The sequence below is a fragment of the Parasteatoda tepidariorum genome, chromosome 9 (genome assembly GCF_982258835.1).
Source record: "Parasteatoda tepidariorum strain Cologne lab strain chromosome 9, Ptep-v5.0, whole genome shotgun sequence".
Taxonomy (NCBI): Eukaryota; Metazoa; Arthropoda; class Arachnida; order Araneae; family Theridiidae; genus Parasteatoda; species Parasteatoda tepidariorum.
In genome coordinates, this window is record NC_141763.1 from 48,299,084 (window position 1) to 48,324,560 (window position 25,477).

General features: G+C 29.9%; 1 protein-coding gene across 6 annotated transcripts in view; it reads right to left on the reverse strand.

Annotated features, from left to right (window-relative positions):
- Window positions 1-774: 774 nt before the first annotated feature.
- The window catches only part of LOC107445483 (protein trapped in endoderm-1), an 89,981-nt gene continuing 65,278 nt past the window's right edge, over window positions 775-25,477 (reverse strand). For 4 of the 6 annotated variants that reach the window (XM_016059880.3, XM_016059879.5, XM_071187169.1 and 1 more), the window contains 5 exons: window positions 21,068-21,381; window positions 16,756-16,869; window positions 13,709-13,979; window positions 11,923-12,131; window positions 3,944-4,838 (listed from right to left, as the gene is read on the reverse strand). In XM_016059880.3, the coding sequence (XP_015915366.1) occupies window positions 4,541-4,838; window positions 11,923-12,131; window positions 13,709-13,979; window positions 16,756-16,869; window positions 21,068-21,366 (1,191 nt within the window). In that variant the 5' untranslated portion in view covers window positions 21,367-21,381 and the 3' untranslated portion in view covers window positions 3,944-4,540. Of the gene's footprint in view, window positions 4,839-11,922; window positions 12,132-13,708; window positions 13,980-16,755; window positions 16,870-21,067; window positions 21,382-22,474; window positions 22,599-25,477 lie in introns of those variants that run through there. The other 2 variants (XM_071187170.1, XM_071187168.2) reach the window with 2 other exon arrangements.

A 25,477-nucleotide genomic window follows, 5' to 3' on the forward strand; every position in this document is an offset into this window, starting at 1 on the left:
ATTTTTTAATTGATTGCAATGAAATTTTGCTTTTGTAGATTTTAATTGACATATGTTGTGCACTAATCCAAACTCCATAAAATTACTAATATAAAAATGAAAGCAGAATTCACATTTTAAGTCTGTTTATTTGTGGAATTTGATTTTGAAACTGTCAACCAGGAATGAGGAACCAAAATTCGAAATAAATGTTTATTTTCAGTCTGATAGATTATAATTATGGGTTCATTATATAAAGCTTAATTATAAAGCTGTTCAAGAAATGGCTGTTACAGTTTTAATCCTTTGTTGTTAGTAAATATTTCAGAGTTGTTTATCAGCAGATTAAACCTATGTTACATTTGCTGAAATACCTATGTCCAGCACTGGGTCCAAGGAAGTAAAAAGGCAAAACTGTGTATATCCAAGCAATTTCGTAAGTTTCCACGTATTCAGCACTGGATGATTATAAAAATAAAAGTAACGTTCTGTGTATTTATTCTTTAAAGGTTGAAATTGTAACTTTACATAAGTATTAATAATAAAATGTTACTTAAAAAGTATAAAGTCATATTTCCAAAAATGTTTAGTTATTAACAATTAAAAACATGATTTAGTAATTAGTTCAAAACTGAATAATTGTTTTTTTAATCTTATATCTTCACTTGATACTTTATTTAAATAAAATAACTAATACATTTCAAGAATCTGGATACTAAAAATAATAATATACATGAAATAAAAAAATTTGCATGTGTTCTATGTAAGCCAAGAACTCAAATAATGAAGCAAATATTTGTTCAAATTTTTATTAAAAAATTACATAGTTGTACTAAGGTTAAAAAGCACACTGTTCTCTTTGTATAATTAGTGGAAATAGTGGTAGGAACATTGTAAAAGAATAGTTTCAATATCTATTTAAAATACTTATTGGAAAGCTTAGATTTTTACTTAAAATATTTATTTTTATTACATTTATCATGTTTTATAAAAGTTATGCCATTGTCATCATGTTTACATAAAATATGAAATTGAAATCAGATATAAATTTCATTCATTTAGTATTCCTTCTATGAATAATAACGAAGTTAAATCATATACTCAGCATGTAATTTTTTTTAAAGTCAAAAACAAGTTTGCATACATTGTTTGCTTTTGTGAGTTGCATAAATCTTTAGAGACAAATAAGTTAATTAATAGTTGCAAACACTGTATTCATATTTTGAACTTAATGAAATGTTAATTCTGGCTAGAATTTATAAGTGGCTTAGTTTGCAAACGTGCTAACTCTAAACTAAAAGCATATGAAATTAACAGGAAATTAACATTTGAAATTAATTGATATAATGTTATCGAATTCAAAAATATGTTTACCCTCAAATCCAATTTTTGGAGAAAGTTGTGTGGCAAATTTGGTTGTATGTTTCCATTAATTTTATGATTTGAAACCTACCCAACATTTTTAAGAATCTGATTTCTTTAACAAGATCAATAATAATACATAACTTTAAATCATCTAGTTATTATTTATTCTCACAATTTTAGAGCTTAGTCGATAAAAGTTCTAAATAAAAGTTTTTAAAAAAATATTGTTAAACCTGCAACATTGATCTATTTTACCAAATCTCTAAATTAAAAGATTTTTGTGAATGAAGGTAGTAGTTGACAGTTTTTGGAATGGAAAAAGTTTCCAAGTGCACCTGGTAACAAAGAGTCTTTGAGTAACTTTAGACCTGCCTTTTGAAATCAAAATACAAAGAGAAAGAGGGATTTTGCAAAAGCTTACAAATAAAGGCAAATCTTTATTTTCTACTAACATATTAACTTAAAAGCTAATTGACTCAAATTCAATGAAATGCCACTAAGGAACCTTCATCCACTCATCTTTTCAAATGAGATAATATTGAATAAAAATAATTTACTCAAATTCACTGAAATGTCACTAAGGAACCCCACTTAGTTCTTATACAGACAAAAGAGCAAACAGTCATACACGTTAATTATATCGTCCAATAAAAAGTTATACTTTATAAACAGAAAAAATTAACTAACACTACAATTATCTCTAAAACAAATTCAATATAAAAAGCAAACAAATGCACAAAATAATATTTAACTAAACAAAAAAAGACTTGTGCAAAATATTTTTGTTCAAAAATTTTCGTTGTGAACTGATCATATTATCACATAACTATTTAATTGAAACAGCAGCATGTTCATCTAATGAATAATCTTGTAAAAATTAAATGAACAATACGAAGTCAATTAAAATATAGTTTGCTGAAGTAGGACAAACAACTAAACTAATAAAACTAGCTAATGTAATTTTTTTCAAAATTGACCAAAATCAAAAAACTCTTGTGCTCAAAATCAATTTTAGGAGGAAAATTTGAATGAGATATATATATTTCCATTATTAGTTCTGAGCAAATTCAGTATAGAAAGCTAACATTAAACGAAAAAAAAAATTCTAACTAAACAAAGAAGACATAAACAAAATAATTTTGTTCAAAATTAATTTTTTTAAACATATTAAATTATCACAATATTAAACTGACAAAAACTTATTGATCTAATGATTCCCCTCCTACAACTTATGAATGTGAGATTAATAAAACTGTAGGTTAAATAATAATGAATATTAATAACTTATACAACGCTGCAGCAAGATTTCTGATGTTTTGATAAACTGATTAAACTCTCCGAATGAAATTCATTTAAGTTTTATCAGTCATGGATAAATAGTGTAAAATGAAAATGATGCTTATCAAAAATGTCAAATGATGTTTCAATACAAAAATATTATTCTCATGAAAAAAAAAAAGTTTAAATGTAACAAGATATAACACTTTAATTTCAAGAAAGTTAAAAACAAATCCCTGTCAGATCCATTTATAACAGTCTTTCAGGTATTTCTAAGCATAATGATGCTTTTGCATGGAATTCAACGTTTTAATGTTTCGTCATAAAAATGTAGAACATGCAAATATGGGTATTATTTTAAGAGTTCATTTCGTTTTTCATTTCGAATGCTCGCTGTAAGGAAATGTAGCTAATTTCTATCACAAATATCTCAGAAAGTTAGTTATAGAATAATTTTGTTTTCTTTTAAAATAACTGACTAAAATTGTATACGCGTAAATGTTTTTCAAAACTCCAAACATAGTTCTTTCATAAATGCCGTCTCTCTCTTCTATAGGGAGATTCCCTATTTTTGTGGCCTTTAAAAAAAAGTACACATCTCTTTGAATGTTAAAAGATTTGAAAATGGAAAAATATAAACATTTTTCAGTTACGAAAAGGAATTTTTGATTAAGAAAAATTATAACTTTTCTATTAGGGTAATAGTAATTAGCGTTAATAAACATGCGCTATTTGTTTGTAATTTATCTACAAAATGTTTATCTTAAAAACATTGAAATACATCATACTAATTTTGTACTGAAGATTATACATTAATTTTTGCTGAAAGTTTTTACGCTTAGAATTTTGCTTGAGTTTTTACGTTTTTTTAAAAGTAATAAATGCTAGAGAAGAAACCTTTTACACAAGTACGATCTACTTGATATTTTTTTTTCTATCATTTGAATAAATCTTATTATTGCATAGTTGCCAACTTTCCCTACAGTTTCGAGAGATTCTCTAATTTTTGTACATTATTTTCCAAACTTATGAAATAGAAACTATTTTTACTTAAACATTTGAAAATTAATTAAAAGAATTTTTTATCATCAAAGAAAGAAAAAAATTTAAAAAAAGGGAGAAAAATATGTTGTGTAACAATAATGATTTACTAAACATGTTTTAATAATTTAAAATTTATATATGTTTCATAAATATAAAAAAATTCAATTTTATCAATTTAAATTTCACTGAAAATCAAGTTTCTGATAAAAGGGAATTTTTACGCTAACAAATGATATGTAAAGAACAAAATCTTTCCCATAAAAATAAACTTACTGAATTTTTTTTTTTAATTATGCGTAATTTTTAATGTTCTGGAAAAATCTCGTGATTTTTAAGAAAAAAAATCTTATTTTGTTCTGCAAAAATGTTCAGTAACAATAAAATTTTCAGAATTCCTAAATGTAGGTAGATGTAACTGTTTTAGGATTCCATAAGAAATCTTTAAACTTGTTATCGAACAATTCCGTCACACATTTTAGGCAGCTATATCAAATTTAAAAGAAAAACTTACTTCAAAATAAGTTGCCAACTTTTCTAAATATTTGGGTTAGAAATTCGTATTTCCTTTTAGAGCAAAAATGCTGCCCTCTTAAAAGAAATGCATAGTACATGTTATTTGTATACATTTCTATAAAAAAAAAATTTCAAAAAAAGTGAATATACATTTAACGTAAATACATTGTATAACGATAACAAATGCATGGACTCTAGAAAAATAATTCTTTGGTATTAAGTTTTCAAAAGCCAGTACCAGTATCTCCGAACTACTATATTTATAGATTTTAAATCATTGAAGTAAATTCAGAAAACAGTACAAGGCACCAATTAACCAAATTACTTGTCCCACATCAGGTTAAGTTTTAAAAGAAAACTCTCACATCTTGTTTTCCTCTTTCTGTTGTTTATTTTTTTCATTGTTAGTGACGCAGTGCCCATTTCCGTTCGCTGTGCCATTAAACACGAATACTTCCGACATCAGTGTCTTGGAATGGCCGGAACCAGATCGGCAATTGCTTGAACTGGAATTGGTGTTTCCTAATCTTCTTTTGGCTCCGCAAAATAGTCGGACATACGCTTGCCTGTACTGGCGATTCATCGCCGCATAGATAATAGGATTGATGCAAGACGACATCCAAGCCAAGATGGAAGCAACTGTATGGATGGTTGGAACACTAAAAAGGAATAGAATGCTTTTCAATTTAGGTCGTCAATGAATTACTGATGTGCCCAAAATGTTACCATTCAAAGAACACAAAGAGCGATTGTTTAGTAGCAAGTTTATTAAGTCTTATAAATTTGTTTAAATTATTTTTATACAGTAGCGATCTAAATTATTATATATTTTTATTTTATATCCATCGTTGAACAGCCGACCTCATTTTTTGGGTTTACGACTACTAATGTTCAACTCCGTGGCCTTGTAGTTTAAAACCCAATCCAGAAGACAAGGGAACTCCTGGATCAAACAGTGGGAGAAGTTTGTGTTTGTGGAGGACTTTTTGTAGTTGTAGTTCATTTACGTCGCACTAGAGCTGCACAATGGGCGATTGGTGACGGTCTGGGAAACATCCCTGAGGATGATCCGAAGACATGCCATCAGAATTTTGATCCTCTGCAGAGGGGATGGCATCCCCGCTTCGGTAGCCCAATGACCTGCACTCGAAGTCGAGCACTTTACGTTAGAACAGTTTAACGAGAACCAATACAGCACACCCCCGGTCCCTACACAGACTGATCCAAGTGGTCACACCCACCCGCATACTGACCACAGTCAGTTATCCTTGACTTCGGTGATCGGCTGGGAACCGTGTCTTAACGATCAGTCCACTGCGGGACTGGAGGACTTTTTGACCTGCATTTGCGTTACATGGAGAGAAAAACCTCCCACGGTTAGCCTCTCGGCAAGGGGACTCTAACCCATGATCTGTCTACCACTGAGGATATTTTTACGTCAGCTCTGTTGCGTAAAAATGATGCGGAATTCGTATCGACATCGCTGCTATTCGAACCTGGTTCTCCTCATTAGAAGGTGAAAGCTGTATCTCCTGAGCTATCACGGCACTGATCTAATTTTTTTTCAAATTAAATTTGCACAATCGAAAAACTGTATAAATGGAAAAGCATAAAATTTCTACTACTATAAATAATCGTGGGAAATCTCTCGCCAAAAGCAGGAGCAGTTGGTAAGCATGTATGTGTGTTAAGAATGGTTATAAATTGGTGCATAATTGAGAGAAAAAAAACGTTTCAAATCACTAATCTACAAATCATTATTAGGTAAATAATATAGCAAAGGAGGAATTATAAATTAATAAAAACTAATTTATTTATGTAGAGAGATTAGAATACAATTGCCTTTCGTTAGAAATTGCCTTTACGCTTCTCTCTCAAATTTCGGATCAGCAAAAACGCAATTTCAATTTTTTAGAGTGAAATAAAACTCACTTTTTTCTACACAAAAAATAAGTTTTAATCCGGCAAATATCTTTCATTCTGTTCGATGACACTTTGCCATCTTTCTGACAGCTTCATGATCCAACACTCTTAGTTATCATGTTGGTTAAACATTTCCGTAAAAAAATACCTTTCTGATAACAAAAGTTGAAAAATCTCAGAAAAGAATGTTTTTAATTATCTGAATTGTTTTATCTTTCAACACATAGGTTAAGAGCCTTTGCTTTTGTTTACATAGAAAATCATGCATCAGGAATGTTGACATTAATCAAGAAGGACACCATTCTCGATACTATTTGGGGAAAATTTTCAATGTGCTTTTCTTTAAAAAAAAAAGTAATTTTATATTAATTGTTTTCTAAGATATACACATTAAGCTTTCAACAATTTAATCTACTTTCATTAAACACCTCCTAAAAAATACCTTCTTGATAACAAAAGTTGAAAGACCTTACAAAACGTATTTAATCGCCCAAAATTCCAAAAAACTTCTCATCTCCCAACATATAGGTTAAGTGCCTTTGCTTGTATTTATATATAAGACAACATGCATCAGGAATGTTGACATTAATCAGGTAGGACACCATTCTCCTTACGAATAGCAATTAAGATGGGGGGAAAGAGTGACAGGTAAGTAATCACCAAAACGTGACAAGATTTGAGTTAAATACAAAGTGTCACCCCAACACGCGTCCATCAAGAATAACAACTGGTCAGATGGCGATCTTCATCAACCTCGCCCTTGAGTCAAAGAACAGCATCACAACGAGTTGGCTTTTGAGTTTTGTCGGAGATCTCACGATTGATGGTAGATTTCTAACCAATGTACATAATTTGTGAGTTGAAATGGTTTATGGGATACTTCATTGAGAATTTAGAACTGTATTGCAGGTGATAAAGTTTCCTTGTAAGTTACGGTAACTGCCTTGAATCAGCGAAAGCTTGTTCACAAATCAGAGGCGGATATAGGAGGTTATCTGCTCTTTTTAATCATAATATACAAGGTATATGATAATGTGCTTTTCCAGAAGTGCTAAGATAAGCGGTTATTTGTTGATGTTGATGCGAAACACGATCTTCTGAGATAAATTAAAACATACACATTAGCACTAAAATATGGGGATTTTACTCGTTTTTATAGTCTTGTAAGTTTTTAAATGTATCAGTTATAACTAGATGAAACAGATACAAATAATATTGATGATTACTGGATTTTTTTTAATGAAAACATGGAATAACTGAAATGCACTATCTAAGTATAATGCGTATCTTTTATGTTTATGATCATGTTTCTGTTTAAATGTTACAGATGTAACAGATAGGAATGTAATTGATGATGTGGCTTTTACAAACTATACGGTGTGGAATTCATATAAGACAGGGTTGTGTTATCTCTAAGAAGTTACTAAACTCAGCCTATGAATAGCTAAGGCCGACTGTGATCATCCCTGTTTTCTTAACCTTGGACTCTGAGAGGCAAGAGTAAATGTTCCGGTTGGTGGTTAGACGAACACGATAGTCTTGATGATACCCATTTTGTCAACCCATAGCAGTCCCCGTAGCAGAATCGTGGCGACATTGTCACAGGACATTACAGAGTTCTTGTTGAAAGATTTTTTTTTATTTGGGAAGCAAAAAAGTGTTATCTGCAGAATTTTTGGAAAGATTTTTTTTTTCTGCAGAGCTTTTTTTTCTACCCTATTCTGCAGAATTATTTTCAAAAAATACCTCTCTCGCTTATCAGAGATGAAAGAAACGCTCATGATTTATTTATTTATTTTCTTTTTTACTTTGAGAATAAAAGAAATTCCACACTGACTGATTGCTATTATAAAAAGTAATTTCCAAATCGATAAAATTGTAAAACGATAACTACACAACAAAAAAAATTTTTAGAACAGATGAACATCGCCAATAATATCAGAATATGTATTCTTTTATATGTATATTAAAAAAAAATTCTTACATTTGTAATTAAAAAAATTATATACTGTTCTATTCTATACATGAAGGCTTTTTTTTTTTAATATTCTTTTGTAAACAGGAAATACTTCTGTCACTTGAAATTAGTAATATATATATATATTTGCTACTATATAAAATTATTTTCTGAAAAGTATTAGTACTAGAGAGAATTTTCGCAGAAAGCTCGAAAAAATTGTCCGAGGATAGAACCCCGGATCTGTGTATTTTTTCTTTATACATACATTGCACTTAAAATAAATTATTTTAAAATGTTAAAAAGTCTAATTTCTTCAACAATTATAAAATTAAGTAAAATTATATCACCGAATTAATCTACTACTATCCATATCTTCCTCTTGCTTACTCCAAAAAAAAAAAAAAGCAAAGCAAAATAATATCAGAAAATACAAAATCTAATATTATATAGCATCAAAAACAAATGCAAAATAATATTATGGCGAACGCTAGATAATATTAGTTTGCATAGAATCTAATATTATGTAAGGCTGAGCAAACAGCGACCCCTTGTATCTTTCTAATATTAGAAGTTGTGCAAGATAACGTTAGATTTTGCCGATTTTTCTGATATTATCTAATATTAGGTGCTACTTGGGAGACTGAGAATACAGGAGTTGTTGCTCAGCTTCGATATCCACTAGTTCTCAGAGCAGAGTGTAGTGATTAATTTAATAATCTAAAAAATTTAATAATCTTGCGACTGCGCAGATTATGAATCAATAAGTAAATTACTCAAATTATCTATATTTAATTGACTATTGGAACTACCGATAATTTTGGCAATTGTTTGTATTTAAACCACTAAAAAAAATAAAAAAACACTGTTTGAAATAATGTTTTAAACTAAAATGAAAAACTAATAAATCATTGCTGTTTGGAAAACTAACACATAATTTACCGCACGAAGACTTTTTATAAATTTATTAATTTATTTTTATCATTTTTTAGCGCTACCTTATTTTTCTCTTCCTCAATCGTTGAATATATACCGAGTAACTTTCTAAACTGCCTAAAGAAGAGAATCCAACAATTTGGAAGCAATTAAAACAATCTTTCCACAATTGACACAGTTTTATTGGTTTTTCTCGAAAGTTCAGATTTGTAACATACCCCTTTTAACATTGACAGTTTTAAATGTTACGAATATCATAGATAATATATACGAATATATATTTTACCAATGCTTTTATAATACTACGAATATGTTATAGTCTCAAAATCATCAGTCATTTTATCTTAAAAATAACCTTAATATCCATCATAATCTCTATATTCTTAAGGCATGTTGCAGTATTTTTATTGAAAAGAAAATAACCTTAATATTCACTATAGTTTTCTTATCATAACTCTTAGGAGAATAAACTCTCAATGGGTAGAATCCTAACACTCAAAAGAAATTGTCTTAAAAAAAAATACTTTTTACGGAGATTACGACGGGAACAAATTCTTGGCTACGTGAAACAATTTTTTCGACATAAAAAAACGGCTTTGGAACTTATAATCTCTAAAACAGGGGGAGAACTGTTTTTTCTTCGTTCTCCAAATGAATAAAAAAAATGCAGTTAAAAAAAATTGTAAAGCGGATTTACAGACGAAATCCAAAAGAGGATGAAGACAAAATCACGGAGGAAATTCGCCTCAGCGGTTCCGGTTAACCAAAGCGCAGCTAATGCTTCACCAAAATCGTTACATGGTAAAAATCGTATTTGTCAACCAAGTAAACGAACTGTCTTTGTTGGAGTACGATTTAAGTCAAGCTTTTAGCAAATGTAATTCGTCATTGTAAGTTGTAAGCAAGTAGGAGGAACGGTACGGCATGCAAATACATAATCCCGTGAAATCGTCTTTTGTTCTAATTTAAAATAAATTATTCGATATTCTTGCAGTAAATAAGACTTCTTTCAGTACACGTTTTGTAATTCGTTGTTTCGAATTTGGCTATAACTATTCGCTGTTTCGTATTTCCTATTGACATGCAAAGATTCCAACCTCGCCATTTTTTGGAAAAGATTTTATAAAGTTGAAGAGATTTCAAAAACTAAAACTTGCAGAATACAAAGCCTTGCCTCATGATATATGGAACTAATTGCATTTTATTCATAGGTTTGAATTATTAAGTAGCGGTGGTTTCACTAAATCAAAAAACATGTATTGTAATTCGTCATTGTAAGTTGTTACTTTTAAGCAATTAGAAGGAATGGTACCGTTATGCAACTGCATAATCCTGTAAAATAATCTTTTATTCTAATTTAAAATAAATTTTTCTTAAATATTTTTGTAGTAAAGATACTTTTTTTTAGCATACGTTTTGTAATTTAATGTTTGGAATTTCATATAACTTGACATGCAGCCTGCCACTTTTGGAAGAAAAAAAATTAAATAGTAGAACTTTTAAAAACTACATCTTGTAGAATTTTGAGAACACTTAAGCTCCTTTCCACGTGATATATGGAACAAATTGGCATTTCATTCATAGGTTTGAATTGTTATGTTGTGGTTGTCAAAATCACAAAGTCAAATTTATCAAACTACGAATCATACATTAGTAATTCTTCATTTTAAATTGTTAATTTGAAGCAAGTAGGAAACACAATATGGAGTGCAAATACATAATCCAGTAAAATCGTCGTTTGTTCTAATTTAAAATAAATTATTCCATTTTTTTTCTGTTGCAATATTAGACTTTTTTCAGCATATTCTGTGTAATTTGCTGTTTCGAATTTCCTATAACTTGACATGCCAACTTTTACACTTTTTCGAAAAGATTTTATAAAATCGAAAAGACTTCTAAGATTTAAAATTTGCAGAATTTTGTTCAATTTTGCAAATACTTAAAAGCTAATTAGAATTTTATTCATAGGTTTGAATTACGTAATGGTGGTGAAAATAACTAAGTCAAATTTACTATACCATAAATCATACATTAAAAATATAAATTTTGCTACCATTAGAAAAAATTTGCTTGCAAAGCGCAACAAGTTGGCATGTTTGGACATGTGCATACGTTTCAATATCAACGGAACTGCTGTACTTTAAGAAAATTAGTGGTAGTTAAGAGATTGTATCAATATTTCAATAAATTAAAATTAAAAGAATTTTGGTCACCAGTATAAATTATTCAAACATTATACAATAAGCAGTATACATTATTGAAACAGTTATGTAAAAGGTTAGATGGATAAATGCTCAAATTTTATTTTATTTTATAAGCGGCGTTGGACAGATGATACAATTCTGAGTTAACGACTATCATTGTTCAACTCCGAAGACTCGTAATTTTGGAAAATTGGGACTCCGTAGACTTATATCTTCAACTCAGTAGACTTGTAATTTTAAACTAGATCCCTAATTAGAATGCCTTGTCCAAAACTTTCTGCAAAAGAATTTCCAGGGCCCAAGCCAGCTGGTGTTTAAAAGAAATTGTGGCCAAATTCAGGTGGACCAGCTGTTTGAACTTAATAAAGCCACATGTTTTGCAACTAAGTTTGAATGTAGAATAGTTTGGAATGAAAATTTCCGGATGGCTAAGTCCGAACTTGAGTTATCAAGCCATTAAAGGGGAAAAATATATAAATAATAAAAATTAAAAAAAAAAAACTAGTTTCAAATCTCTACTGTCAGAAATTTCATACCTAAAAGAATTTGAACCCAAGTAACTAATCAAGTTAGTGTCAAAAATAACACTGAAAAAAATTAAAGAAAAAAAAAATACTCTTATCCCTTATAGATAGTTTGTAATTGAGATATAATTAACAAGTACAAAATTTATTTTTGCCTGCAAGTGGAACTTTATAGAGTAATAGTATATAAGTTGCTTACTCCATCTTATCTTCTAAGACATTGGCTATCATAAGCGGCAGAAAACACATTAAAAAGGAACAGAATATGATGAGCATCATCCTGGTCAGTCGGATTTCGTCCTGACGATGAGATAATTGTCGCATTAAAGGAGCCGGACTCGAAACACCTCCAGGAGTTTTGGTTGGGGTGGGAGAATGAGCCTCCACATTTTTTCTACTTTTATGAACCTAGAACAAGATTCAAATTATATTTATCATTTTATTACAATTGAGCATTTTTCAAACTGTTTAGCTACAATATTATTAATTATAGCTATAAAAGGCGTAAATAAGGCTGGAGTTGGTTGAGAGTTATATATTGGTGCAGAAATTACTATTGCCATTTAAAAACGATATGTATGTAACTATGCGAATGATATAGTAACTGTAATAACTATATAGTTTGTACTATGCTATTAATTCCCATAAAACGGATTCACATATATGTAACAAACTGCGAATAGGTCAAGGGACCATGTCACATAATGATATTTCTTACATCTTTGTTACCATTAAAGTGCGAAAATGAGTTATTCAATAAACTATCTAGGGGTAATGTGCAGGGGTGATGCAGTTAAGTGTCGAAAATTGTTTCCAATTCTCAAATTACCTAAAGAAATTAGCAAATTTAGTAGATAATCTGCCTAATACTAACTTAGGCACTTGTTAATCTGCAAATTACTTAATCCTGAAACTTACTTAGTCCTGAAACAATAGCGACGCTTTTGTGCGCTTACATTAACTTTCAATGGTATTTATTTTTACATTTGTCACACTCAATTACGGCTTCCTCCAGTTTCTATGGAAACAGACCGGTGTCAACCTCAAATAGGTAGGATAGGTTAGAACTTAGTGTGAGCAATGCATGCAATTACTTAAATTATTATTCGCATAAGCATGGAAACGTTAATAACAACTGGGTATTCGCAACTCGAAAAGAAGTGAAGTGATCATTCCTAATAATGCGATTTAAATCAAATTTAAATGGATACCTGTAAGCGACGTCACGCGTGTGTATCGAATCTAATTGGCCTTTGAATCGACACATGCCACGATTTACTTATGGAAACGTTCTTGAAGGTATCCAATTGGGTACCAGCAAGCGACGTCAAGCATGGATGTCGAACCTAATTGGCTCCTGAAGCGTCGAATTTGCTTATTCCACGAATTAGCAGCGAATCGACACCCACGCCTGATTTGCAGGTCCAAATTAAATCTGATCCGAAAATTGATTCAGCGGTATAATACATCATTACTCCTAATAGCTGTAACGTTAACTCGCCGTTTAGTTTATACATAACCATCCGCCGTTCAGCTGTCTAATTCTCGAGTTGCAAGTATTCAATACTAAAATATTATTAATTTCCATTTGTCTTATTGGTGCTTCCTTCTATAAAAAACTTACCTTTTACTGGTTCATGGTTTTATATTATTTATTTTATATAATAGTTTTGTAATAATATTGAAAAAAAAAGACTTCCTTGCAATTATTTAAAAAAAAAATTTTTTCTTTCTAAAAACTTCGACCGTGCTCCAGTCTTGGAATAGTTTGTACTTGAGTTTACCCAGTTCTAGCAATATTTAGACTTATAATTGGTCTTAAAACTTTTCAAAAATGAAGCATTATTTTCTAGATCTAGATTACGAAGCCATTCTTTTCAATTTTTTTTATTAAGTAGTTTTATTAAGTATGTTTGCGTGAATGAGTACTGTATAACAAACACATTTTAAGTCAAGCAAGGACGATATAGAATTGTAGAACTTACTCGATAAAAAATGCAAGAATAACTGATGACAATGATGACGCAAGGCAATAAAAATCCCAAAACAAATAAGAATTTCTTGGGACTTGATCCGTTTTTCTTCAAAATGGTGCAGGAGAAAGTTTTTTCTTTATAACCAAATTCACCCCAAGCTCCAGCCAGGGTTGGCGTTAGCATCAAGAAACTGAAGAGCCAACAGAAAGCTATCATCAAAGCTATGAACTTTCTTTGGTAGATTTTGTCATAGTACTTATAATGGTTGATCAGAATATACCTAACAAAAATTAAAGGAAGAAAGAAAATCAATCTGTATTGTTGTATATTTATCTCGTTCTACGTAAATTATGTATTTATATCAAAATTATTATACATTTTAATTAAAAATTCAATAATAACCACAATTTCCATAGAGTTATGCAGGGAGCGTAGCCAGATTTTTCAACAAAAAATAAGCACCTTTTAAGTAACTTTTTAAGCTCTAAAAAAATATTTTTAATCACTTTCCAAAGAAAAAAAAATCGTAATTAGGATCTGCACAGTAATAAAAATTCTTCTTCACTTTAATATTAAATAGTGACACCTAATTTATGTAATTTTATTTTTGGCAGGAATACAAAAATTATAAGTGATGGGTAGACATTGCGGAATATACTGTAAAATATTTTGTAAATAATGATACAAAATTTTTATAATTCTAAAATTTTGACTTTATTTTGATTATGATATTTTACTGTTATCATAAATTTTAGTGTTAATGAATCAAGAATTTTATAAAAGCCTTCTTGGCCTTTCACTATACTAGGTGTAGTGAAACATCAAAAATCAAGAGTTATCACTATACTAGGTGCAGTGAAACATCGAGAATCAAGAGTTATCACTATACTAGGTGTAGTGAAACATCAAAAATCAAGAGTTATCTAAGCTGTTTCATTATACCAATTGGTGGAAAATTGTTGACTCTATTTTTTGTCTTAAGATACTTTAAAAACTTTTAAAGTATGTACATATGACCTTTTATCTCAAATTATTTCCAAACATACAGGAAGCGTTCCTCAAAACTAATTGAAAATTTTCTTTTTTTCCCCCACAAAAACTACGACAAAATACTAGCAAACAGTTTTTTTTGAACATTCTTAGTCTGTTAAGAACTGCTCTAATCTCTCTCTATATATATATTATAATACTCAACAAGTAATTTTTCCAATCCATCATTCAATTCATACAATACATTATAAAAAGTTTAAATCTGATCTGCGATCACAAACGTGAAAATCGTGAACATTTAACTCTTCAAAATCTATCACTGTTATTCTAGTTGTTTTCTCAAATCACAGTTTGGTTTTTTCTTTTTTCTGTTACAAATCATTAACCTTCTAGAGTTCTTCGACCGGCAGCTTGTTATAGTAAACAAACGGCGCTTCTATCCACAAAAGCGGAAAAATGCGATCTATGGGGCAGAAAATAATCGCGTGTGATGGTCTCTGCTTGTTAACTCCCCCTATTATGCAAGAGCACGATTATTCTTTTGTTATCATCTTCTCTTTCCGGGTTGGTCCCCTAAGGGGTTGGTATGACAAGTCACGATATGACTATGGCCAGCTATGACTCAACATGCGAGAAGGGATGGGGGGTTATTAAAAATACATATATCAGGCTACCTTGTCCTTTGAAGATACGGCAAAGATAGCTGTAAATATGGGTTTTAAAAAATTCTTGAGATTAAAAGCCCAAAAAATTTTGATATCTTTGTTAGTGCTTGTCAATAGCATTTAAAGTAGTGCAGAGTGCAAATTGTTCTTTTCAGATATCAGATTTAGAATTATATGGTTAACGTTTGGAAGGGTAACTCAAAATCTCACTCTCAGAAATCTCGGTTAGACGTTGAGATAAAAATATCGGTATTTTGAACCATAAAGTCATATAAGTTTTGCTGTAACCTTAATAAGGTGTTAAACTGAACCCTATTCAGTTTAAGTTACTAATACTCGTCAAGAGCATTTGAAGAAAGCAAACTATAAATTGTTCGATTCAGATATCAGTTTTAGAATTAAATGGCTATAACGTTTGAAAGAGTAATAGTTCCTTATACTACGTGCTACGTTAATAGATTAAACGTTGGTCCATAATAATAGTACCTTGAGGCACAATACTGTTTAATTTATTGCAGCCTTCACTAAGTGTTAAATTGAACCTCACATCAGTTCTGGTTGAATCATATCATAGCATAACCATGTTACCATGTTTAAATAGGATTAATTTGCACGCTAATGTGGTTGCAATAAATTTGTTTAATCTAAAGGTTAAACATCAACAAGCTGAATTTCTTAAGTGCATTTTTAATTTTTGTAGAGCATATTCAATATATTCTACAAACGAAAATTTCGATAATACAAACGCAGTTTGCGTTACTACAAACGCGGTTTTTCCCTTATTTATGTTTCCTATATTTCGTCCAACAGGATTCATGAGTTTTAATCTTTCAAATCAGAGTAATTTTTGGGTCTTTAATTTATTTCCCTTCTTTTTCTTTATTCCTTTTTAAAACGAGATTATAAAATCGAACAAAAATTAAATTCAACACGTGCATTTAAGAAAGAAAGAAATTCCACATAAAAATATTTGGCAAATTTGTTTTAAAATAAATACCGTAATTTATAACTTCTAAAACTGGAAAAATAATTTATTGAAACATAATATTCGAAATGAAAGAATAGTATATAAATTAGGGGAAATAGTGTATGAATTATTATTAACGAAACAACTTTGAGAAGAATACATTTTCAAACAAAGGAATAAATTTTTGACAATCAGATGAAAAATTCTTGAAGAACCAAAATTTCTTTTAAGTTACCTTTTTTATTTTTATTTTCTAATATCGGCATTGCTGGGGACAATAGCATTTAACTTCGATTTTGTAATGAATCCATTTTGGCAGACGCATGTTTTAAATTGTTTTCATTTATTAATTTCATTTTTTAGAGTGATTCCTTTCCAGAGTATTGTATTGAAAATCCGTAGATCTTAAAAATGAATAAACATTAGTCTCTTACCTATTAATAGTTATAGCTGTCATAGACATCAAAGAAGCTGCCACATTTCCATAGAAGAAAAACGGAAATAGTTTGCATAAGGTATCTCCAAGTATCCAGCCTTGGTTGATGTATCTAAAAAAAACACAACAAACAATGACATAAAATGTATAAAAAATGATGTCGGAAGTACAAGCTGGTAATGCCATCAGCAATTTGAAAAAGTCTTAAAATTAAGTATAATAATTAAGTGTTATAATAGGGAGATTTGCAAAGCGTTACGTTTTCCCTTAATTCAAACGTTAACGTTGCTGAACTTTACAGTACATGCGTGAAAATTTCCCCACAAACCACAGCAATCCTAAGATGTAGAAAATTAGGTAACGTTTCAGTTAACAAAACGCACACTTTATTCAAAATATCTCTATGGTACCGTAAGGTAAGTATATAAATATTAAATAATTTAAAAAAACACACACAACTGATTTTAATTTATTTTAATAGTGCATGCAAGATAATTGTTGTAACAAAGTGACGAAATATGTTTCTGAACAAATATTTAATAGTGATTGGATGAATATAGAATTTAATAGCACAAGAATCAGAACGATATGGTTATAATACCTCAAACATTAACTATATTTAGCTTCAATGGTGCTTTAAACTAAGACTGACGGGAAAATAAAATTGAGAAACAGACAAAATAAAGGGAAATGACACTAGAGGGCCTCGTATCGGAGTTGTGGAATCAGTATTGCGTATAAAAGGGTTATCTCTGAGAGAAATATTTAGAAGGGAAATTCAGAACAAGGCAAATAATGAATCCTTATCTTAAAAGTAGATTAAATATAATTAGAAATGCTTCAGAAATTTAAATCTATCAGTAGCGGTTGTTGTTTCCTTACACAAATAAATAGAAATGTAATGTGACTTTACAATATCAACTAAGGCAGTAGCGTTGGAGTTTTAAGTTCTGAACTCGAAAGAGCTATACAAAATAAGATAAAACTATATAGGTAAATTTAAAAGAAAGCTATTTTACTTACAGAAACAAATTATTTGCGTAGATAAATTTTAAAAATAAATATTATGATGTTTATTATTAAAACATTAAAGCGATTAAAGAAGATTCATTTACATAAAAATTATGATAATACAAAAAGATATTATAATAATTTAACAAAAACTAAGATATTACATGTGTAACCCTAGGAAACTGCGGAAAGATATTATTGATGATAAAAACTTCATAGGCTTAAAAAAAATTAGAAAAATGGTTATAAAAACAGACATGTTCCGAGCTCTCAAAAATAGGTTTCCATTTTCAAGACCCAGGAAGGAGCCCATTTTTTTTCTATTTTTGAGGGCTTAAAAATTGACGACTTATATTACTATCTTCATTTTTTTTTAAGAGAATGAAGTTCTTATCATCAAGTATAAAAACTTCGTTGTAGGTAAAAAGGACCCATTTAAATAAAAAATTATGATACTTAAAATTAACTAAGTTTATTGAATAAAAACTTACTTAATATAAAAGGAACTATGTGACCATAATGTTTATGATGAAATCCTATAGTGTACATTCATAGTGCATTTTTATATGCATTGACCATTGAATGCACATGTATTTCATCTGTAAACCATGTGTTCCATAATTTAAATAAAGTTGGTTAATAACAAAAGGGTTGCATTGAAAGAAAAAAATTTATTTGCGGAGTTTGGTAAGTAAGTTGGGGTTAAATAAAAAAAAAAAGGGAAACCCTTTATTTTATCAAGTTAAAAATTTAAGCAGTTTTTTTGCTTTAACATTATAATACTTTAGTGACTGTATTAATACACATTAAAGCATTTTGAGCAAATCATGCTGCACGCGAAATCATTAAGAAAGTGGGATTAATTTTATGATCTTTAGTGTGGCTTGTTTTATGACCTCTTTAAAAAGCCACAACCATTAAACGAAAGAGAGTGAGAGTTTCAAATGTATCAAAAAGTCACGTAAAAATTATAGTCATAAAAATTCAAGCTTCTTGTAGTCATCAACAGTGGCGGAACAAATGATAGTCTTTATCGCTGGACTATCTTTAAGACTAATCTTTCCCAGGATTATAATTGATGTTCGTTTAAATAACTGATATGGTTGATATTCGAGAATAGAAAAGAATGAATAATGTGATATATACATAAATGAATGAATGAAATGACGCATATAAACTATTTTTACCCTCTAGTACTGTAAATATGGTTACCCAGTAGGCTTCAAAAATTAGTAGCAAGTTTAAAGCTTAGCATACATTAAAAATTTCATAATCTTCTAACAAACTATGACACCTATAACTATAAATACCATTCCCTTTGAACCCTGGTAGTCAAATTCAGATTGTAGCGTACATAAAAACTATTTTAACCCTTAAACGTACACACAGGACTACAAATATCACGCCCTTCGAAAATTGGAGGCGAAGATGGACGGTAAAAATGGATCCTCAAATTTCACGAAACTTTCTTCTTTTATTACGAAAACGTTTCCTGATATATGCTCCGAGCGAACATTACGTCAAAGTGACGAGATAACTATCATCGCTTCTTCGAGGAAACGAATTTAGTCAAAAGTTAGGAAATATTTCGTCATTATAGTTTCGATCCTTTATAGTTTACCTATACAAAGAACACCTCTCGCCATTCGTCTGGAGCAGTGGCGGTACCTACGGTTACGAGGTTTAACTTTTTCAATAAAGGGTGTTAGGTCAATATTTATTACAAGTTTGGGTTCGGTTCGTCGAGAGGAAGGGAATCGGGGAAGAGACTGCGCCCCGCTTTGAAATGTTGCTATTTCTTGTTTCCATAGCAGCTAGCGGCTTTAGACTTTGCAACGAGGGGAATTCTTTCGAAATACAAATTACAGTTTTTATTCCAGTTTCGTCTTTTTATTTAACAATCTCTCACGATGCACTGCGATGAAGTTCCCAGTGGAGAATACATTTTCGTCATATATTTGAGAGTTCGCGCTTCGTCGCAAATTACGCGATATCGTGAAGAAATGATTATCAAAATTAACAAAATACAACACAAGGATGGATCGTCAAAATTGAGAGCTTCATTTCTAAGAGTGTGAGGCTTATATAAAAACTATTTTTAACCTCAAGACTATTTACATCCTTTCCTTCAAATACTGGCTGCCAAAACAGACAATTTGACTTAAATAAAAACTGTTTTACTTTAATGTTCTAACAAACACCCAGAACATCTATAACATACTTTAAAAATTTGAAGTAAAGGTGAAAATTTAGCATTTTATATCCGTTGTTGAACAGCCGACCCAATTTTAGGGCTTACGACTACTAATGTTCAACTCCGTTGTTTTGTAATTTTGAACTAATCCAGAAGACAAGGAAACTCTTGGATCAGTACCCCTAGAGGTATTGATTTGTTATGAGAACATGGAGGACTTTGCGACTCGACAGATTTAACGTGAATCAGTCACCATTTTACTACACAGGAGTCTTCGGCCGGCGGGGATCGAACCCACGAACTCTTGGACATGGGCCCAGAGCCCTATTAACCAGACTATTTCGGCCCTAAAATTTCGCATTTGTAAAAATTCTTAACCTTCTAACGTACACCCAGAATCTTAAATATCACCCTCTTCAAAAACTGGTTGTCAAATTGACAATTTAGCGCACATAACTATTTCAACTCTCAAACGTATGCCTTGGATTATAAATATCTTGACCTTAAAGAACTTTTAACCTAGTAGGAAAAATAAAGTATAAAAAAACTGTTTCAATGTTTTGACATACTCTTAAGACTAAATTTCATACCCTTCAAAAACTGGTTGTCAAGTTGAGAATTTAGCATACATAAAATTATTTTAATCCTTAAGCGTAGCAGCATAAATACCGTGCTCTTTTAAAAAACAAGTAGATCAAATTGACATTTAACGCACGTAGAAACTACTTTTCTTTAATGTTATAACAAACACTTTGGATGATAAATATCCTACTACATAAGTATACTATACATACCCTTCAAAAAGTGGTTGCTGAGAATTTAAAATACATGAAAACTACTTTTTTATTTAAACTTATAAAATTGCTCGTGAAGTTGGGAATTTAAACTATTCCTCGTAACTGACAGCCGAAACGCAATGGTGATCACATTACCATCATCATGATGCTGGTCTCGAAATTGTGGATTCGTAACCTCAATGACCTTATCATGGCAGACTACTGGCATGTACTTAACAGATACATACAGACTCTAATTACACCAAATATTAGAATTCGCCTTATTGCAAATCAATTTTTAGAAAATGAATTATAAATCTTTAAGTTACCTTGAGGCAGTCGGTGGTAAGTTGAGAGCACAAAACAGCAAATCCGCTGTACACAGACTGATGACAAATGCTGTGGTGGCATTTCGAAGTTTCTGACATTTGCTCAGTGCCAAGATGGTGACCAAATTGCCGAAGAGGCCGAATATGATGAAAAAGATGCAACAGACGGCAGCAAATAGGGTGATCACTCGTGAATATTCCTGTGGTGAAGCTATGATGGATGTAGAATTGCTGTCCTGCGTCACGCTTCCAGATTCCACAGATTGGTTAGCTGAGAGGAGGTACGTCACATCATCCATGTTTGGTCAACTTTTCTGTGGAAGAAAATGAAGGCAATTGAATTTAGTTTATCAAGAACTATCATAAAATTGTATTTTAACCCCTTTAGGACTATGATCTTCACAGCCCACCGTATCTTACGATCTCACTGGCTCTAGAGATCACACCGAAGTGATCTCAATACGTTTTTCTCGTATTACATCTCGTATTAGTACTTATAAGTACTCTTTAGTACAAATAAACTCGAAGTTTGTGTGCCTGAGAAAGCGCTTTTTTCTCCATCTGCAGGTTCTAATGGGGTTGAAGTCAAATAATTTTGGTTTTACACTATATGAGCAATTTATAGTTAGTTCAAGAATGTCACAAAATGTAAGCAAACGGAAACTTATGCATGGAGGAGCTCGATGCAAGAACAGATAGTGTGGTTACAATAAAATTAGCTTTCAGTCAGGTTAACAGCCGTTCAAATGTACATAAGCACTGATAGGGGAGGAAGGAGTTGTGATTTGCTTATTTTTTGCTTATGAGCGGAATGGAGGGACATGAGCAAAGCTTACGTAAAACACTTAAATCTCCCTTCCTCTTTTGAAATGTGAAATAAATAAAATAAAATAAAAAAAATACACCAGAAAGAATTTCAAATTTGGAATAAAACTTGAATTCAAAAAAAGAAAAAGTTGGACAAAAATTATTCGATTTAAAATAGCAACAACAAAAAAATAACGTCACACAATTTATTCAAAAATAAATTTCGTAACGTTTTTTTTTTTTCCTGCAAAGTTGCCTCTTCTGTTTGAATCGAATACAAAAATTCTTAAAATTAGATACAGAAAAAAACCAAAGTTAAAACAAAATACAATGGAGATTTCCGTTAGCTTATTTTTGCGGAAAAGAAGAAAGGGAAGTTTATAAGTGCCATAAATATGCTTACGTAATATTTGAACGGTTCTCTTCTCTCAGCTAAGCCTTGAGCGTGTTTTGTGATACCCCAGCTAGCAAATTCAGATTAGAACTGGTGTCACATTAGTGTCCAGTCGGTTTTTGAACTTACTGTAACTGTACTGACCTCAGCAAAAGAGAAAAAAAAGAAAAGAAAAAAAAACGTTACAAATTAAAATTTTGACATACCCGGTTCTTGCAATAAGCTCCCCAATTTGTAATTGCAATCCAAACTCCGGTTTAAATTTGGCACAACAATGATAACATTCGATGTAACTTAATTTTATACAACTAAGAAGATAAGATGTTAAAAGAAAACAAAAATATTTTTTAAAAAACATTAATACAAATTAAAAACAAAAAATAAGTAATATCAAAAAAATTCTCCGAATACTTATTACAGTATAAAAATAAAGTCTTTCGTAACAGTATTAGATATTTCTAAAAAGGACATGCTTACTTGGGAATAAAATGATAAATTTTCTATGCCTGAATCATCAAATACCTTTTAAAGAAGTTTATACTTAACTTAATGGTATTCTCGTTTTGAAACTTTTTTTTGAAATAAGAAATGACGAAAATAAACTCTTTCAAGGATATCATCTGGTGTACACACAAAAGAAGAAGAAAAAAAGCAGGAATTTCAAAATTGAGTCACGAAAAGTCAGCTTATTGAAAACCCGCCATTGAATAAAAGATGAAAGAAGAAATTCCAGGGAGATTCACTAATCTTGACTACTAAATTTTATATAATACAGCTTATTCATACAATGAAATATCTTGACGACTTCCGGATTTCAGAATTAAAAAATATATATTTTGAATAGATCGATCTTTTTTATTCTGGGGGGGGGGGTGAGTGCTGACATGAAATCAATTCATATTATTACATCCCTACTCAATAAAACTTCCACTCCAACTATAAAAAATATTGGATATCAATCATTAGTTCCAAAGAGTCATTTTAAAATAAACAGTAATTATTTTCTTTTTTTTCTGTCTCAATAAATTACTGTTCACTTACATAAGAAAAATATTAATTTGAATAAAAATATTAATTAGAATATATAAAAATTATACTTCGATCAGATAAAGATAGGACTTAAATGCTATAATGATGTAAGGCGAATTTTGTTGAAATGCTGGAGCTATTGTTGTTTCATAATAACTCGAGGCCATTATAAATATAATATGATTTTTTAACAAAAATAACACTAAATAACATATAAATAAATGCCCTTTTTTTTCTCAGTAGAATAAATTGCTTTTAAAAACATCTATTTTTTGAACATATACGTTTTATTTATTTTATTTTATTTTTGCTGTAAAAATATCACTCACTGTTCAGAAACTAATACTTATAATGGTACTATTAGTATTTATAATTTTTATTGTTTTTTGACCAAGTTAAATTATTTCCAGCGAAATTTTTTAACTCTTTTATGTTACAGATTTTATTTAAAAGTTTTAGTTAAAATTATAACTGAAAAATAATAAGTTCACAAATATAAATGAATAGTGAAGTTTAATTCTTACATAAATTTACCATCAGCTCAATAAGTTTTAAAATTGAAAGTAAAATGTTTGACTCTTTGTAAAGAAGAAGAAAAAAATCGAAAAATTTCATATCTTTAATAACTTTTTTAAATTTGATCAACCCAGAACTAAAGACGAATTGGTTAAAAAAAAAAACTATCTCAGTACAGAAATTTTTTTTATTTCTGTCTTATAAATACATATGTTATTACGAATAATATTGATAACTAATATAATTTAAATTAATTACTTCTAACTATGTTTCATTTTAATGACATTTAATAACAGTTCTATATAGATTCTAGATCTTTTAAAAGTTGACAGTTATGTTAGCTGTTAACGTGGAACCATTGAGATAGTGATAAAAATGCGAGCATTAGATTGAATAATAATAATAATCTGATTTCTTCAACTCATTCTGCATCAGTCTTTCTTACAATATCTATTTCATACTGCAGTATCCACAATATTTATTTCACAATATCTATTACAGATAATCTATTTATTAACTATATCTAATATTGTAAAATAGATATTTTACAATATTCATTTTTCAATATCTATCATCGGTTTATTTATAACATCTATTTTATAATAGCTCACAGCCAATATGAATTGCATTAAAAAGTCCATTAAAAAAACTTACTCAGAATCAATACTAACAGTTCATTTGGTCGTATAGACCAAATCTATTAATTCACATCACAGATTTTTTTCTTAAATAAATAAAATTAAAAAAAAAGGTTCGTTCAATTATTTTAAGCATGTGAAAAAGTTAACTAATGTCTTTTTATATTTCGCAATGAACAAATGGAGCAGATCTATCAAGCTACTCAACAGGTTTTGAAATATAATGAACTAATAGTTAGTTCAGAACCTACATAATATGAAAAATAAGGTTAACTCCAAAAAACTTAAACAACATCTTCACTTCAACAATATTAACTGCCTGATTGATCTTGTATACTCAAAACTCAAATCCATTTATTCACACGACAGTTTTTTCCTTCTTTCTTTTTTTTTTTCTAAAGAAAAATAAAAGAGAAGCAGATTTGCTATGTAACTTCAAGCATGGTAATGAAAACACCAACTAATGTCTTTATAAATCTTTATTTCTTTCTTTAATGATTCAGTTGGAAAAAAAAGGGAGTCGATTTTTAAGGATGGTAAACAGGTTTTAAAATAGCTCAGTTTGAAAGCTTTAGCTTAAAAGTAATTCGAATTATTCGTAGTTTCATGTTACCATATGTCCGTTTTAATAGACATTTCAGTTTTTTTTAAAACTCAGATAATGTTTTTTTTAAATGTCAATATAGATATTTATAATTAAATTTCTTTTTATTAAACAGAACAGGGCTGTCAAGGTTGAATTTTAAATTGACCATGGTTAACCTCTTCAGAAAAAGTAACTTAATCAAAACAGCATCTCCAGTTAGAACAGACTTCATTTTGTAAAAATATTGAAATATGTTTCGTAATTGCAGCATTCGTATTTCTTTTTTAAAATAAATGAGCTGAAATGATAAAATTCTAATGTTTGTTTTTCATGATGTTTTTATTTATTTATTTATTTACTTATTTTTTCACGATTCCCACTGAAACGTTAAATGAAAGGTTTCCAACCATTTTACCTACACAAAACTTCACACCACTTCA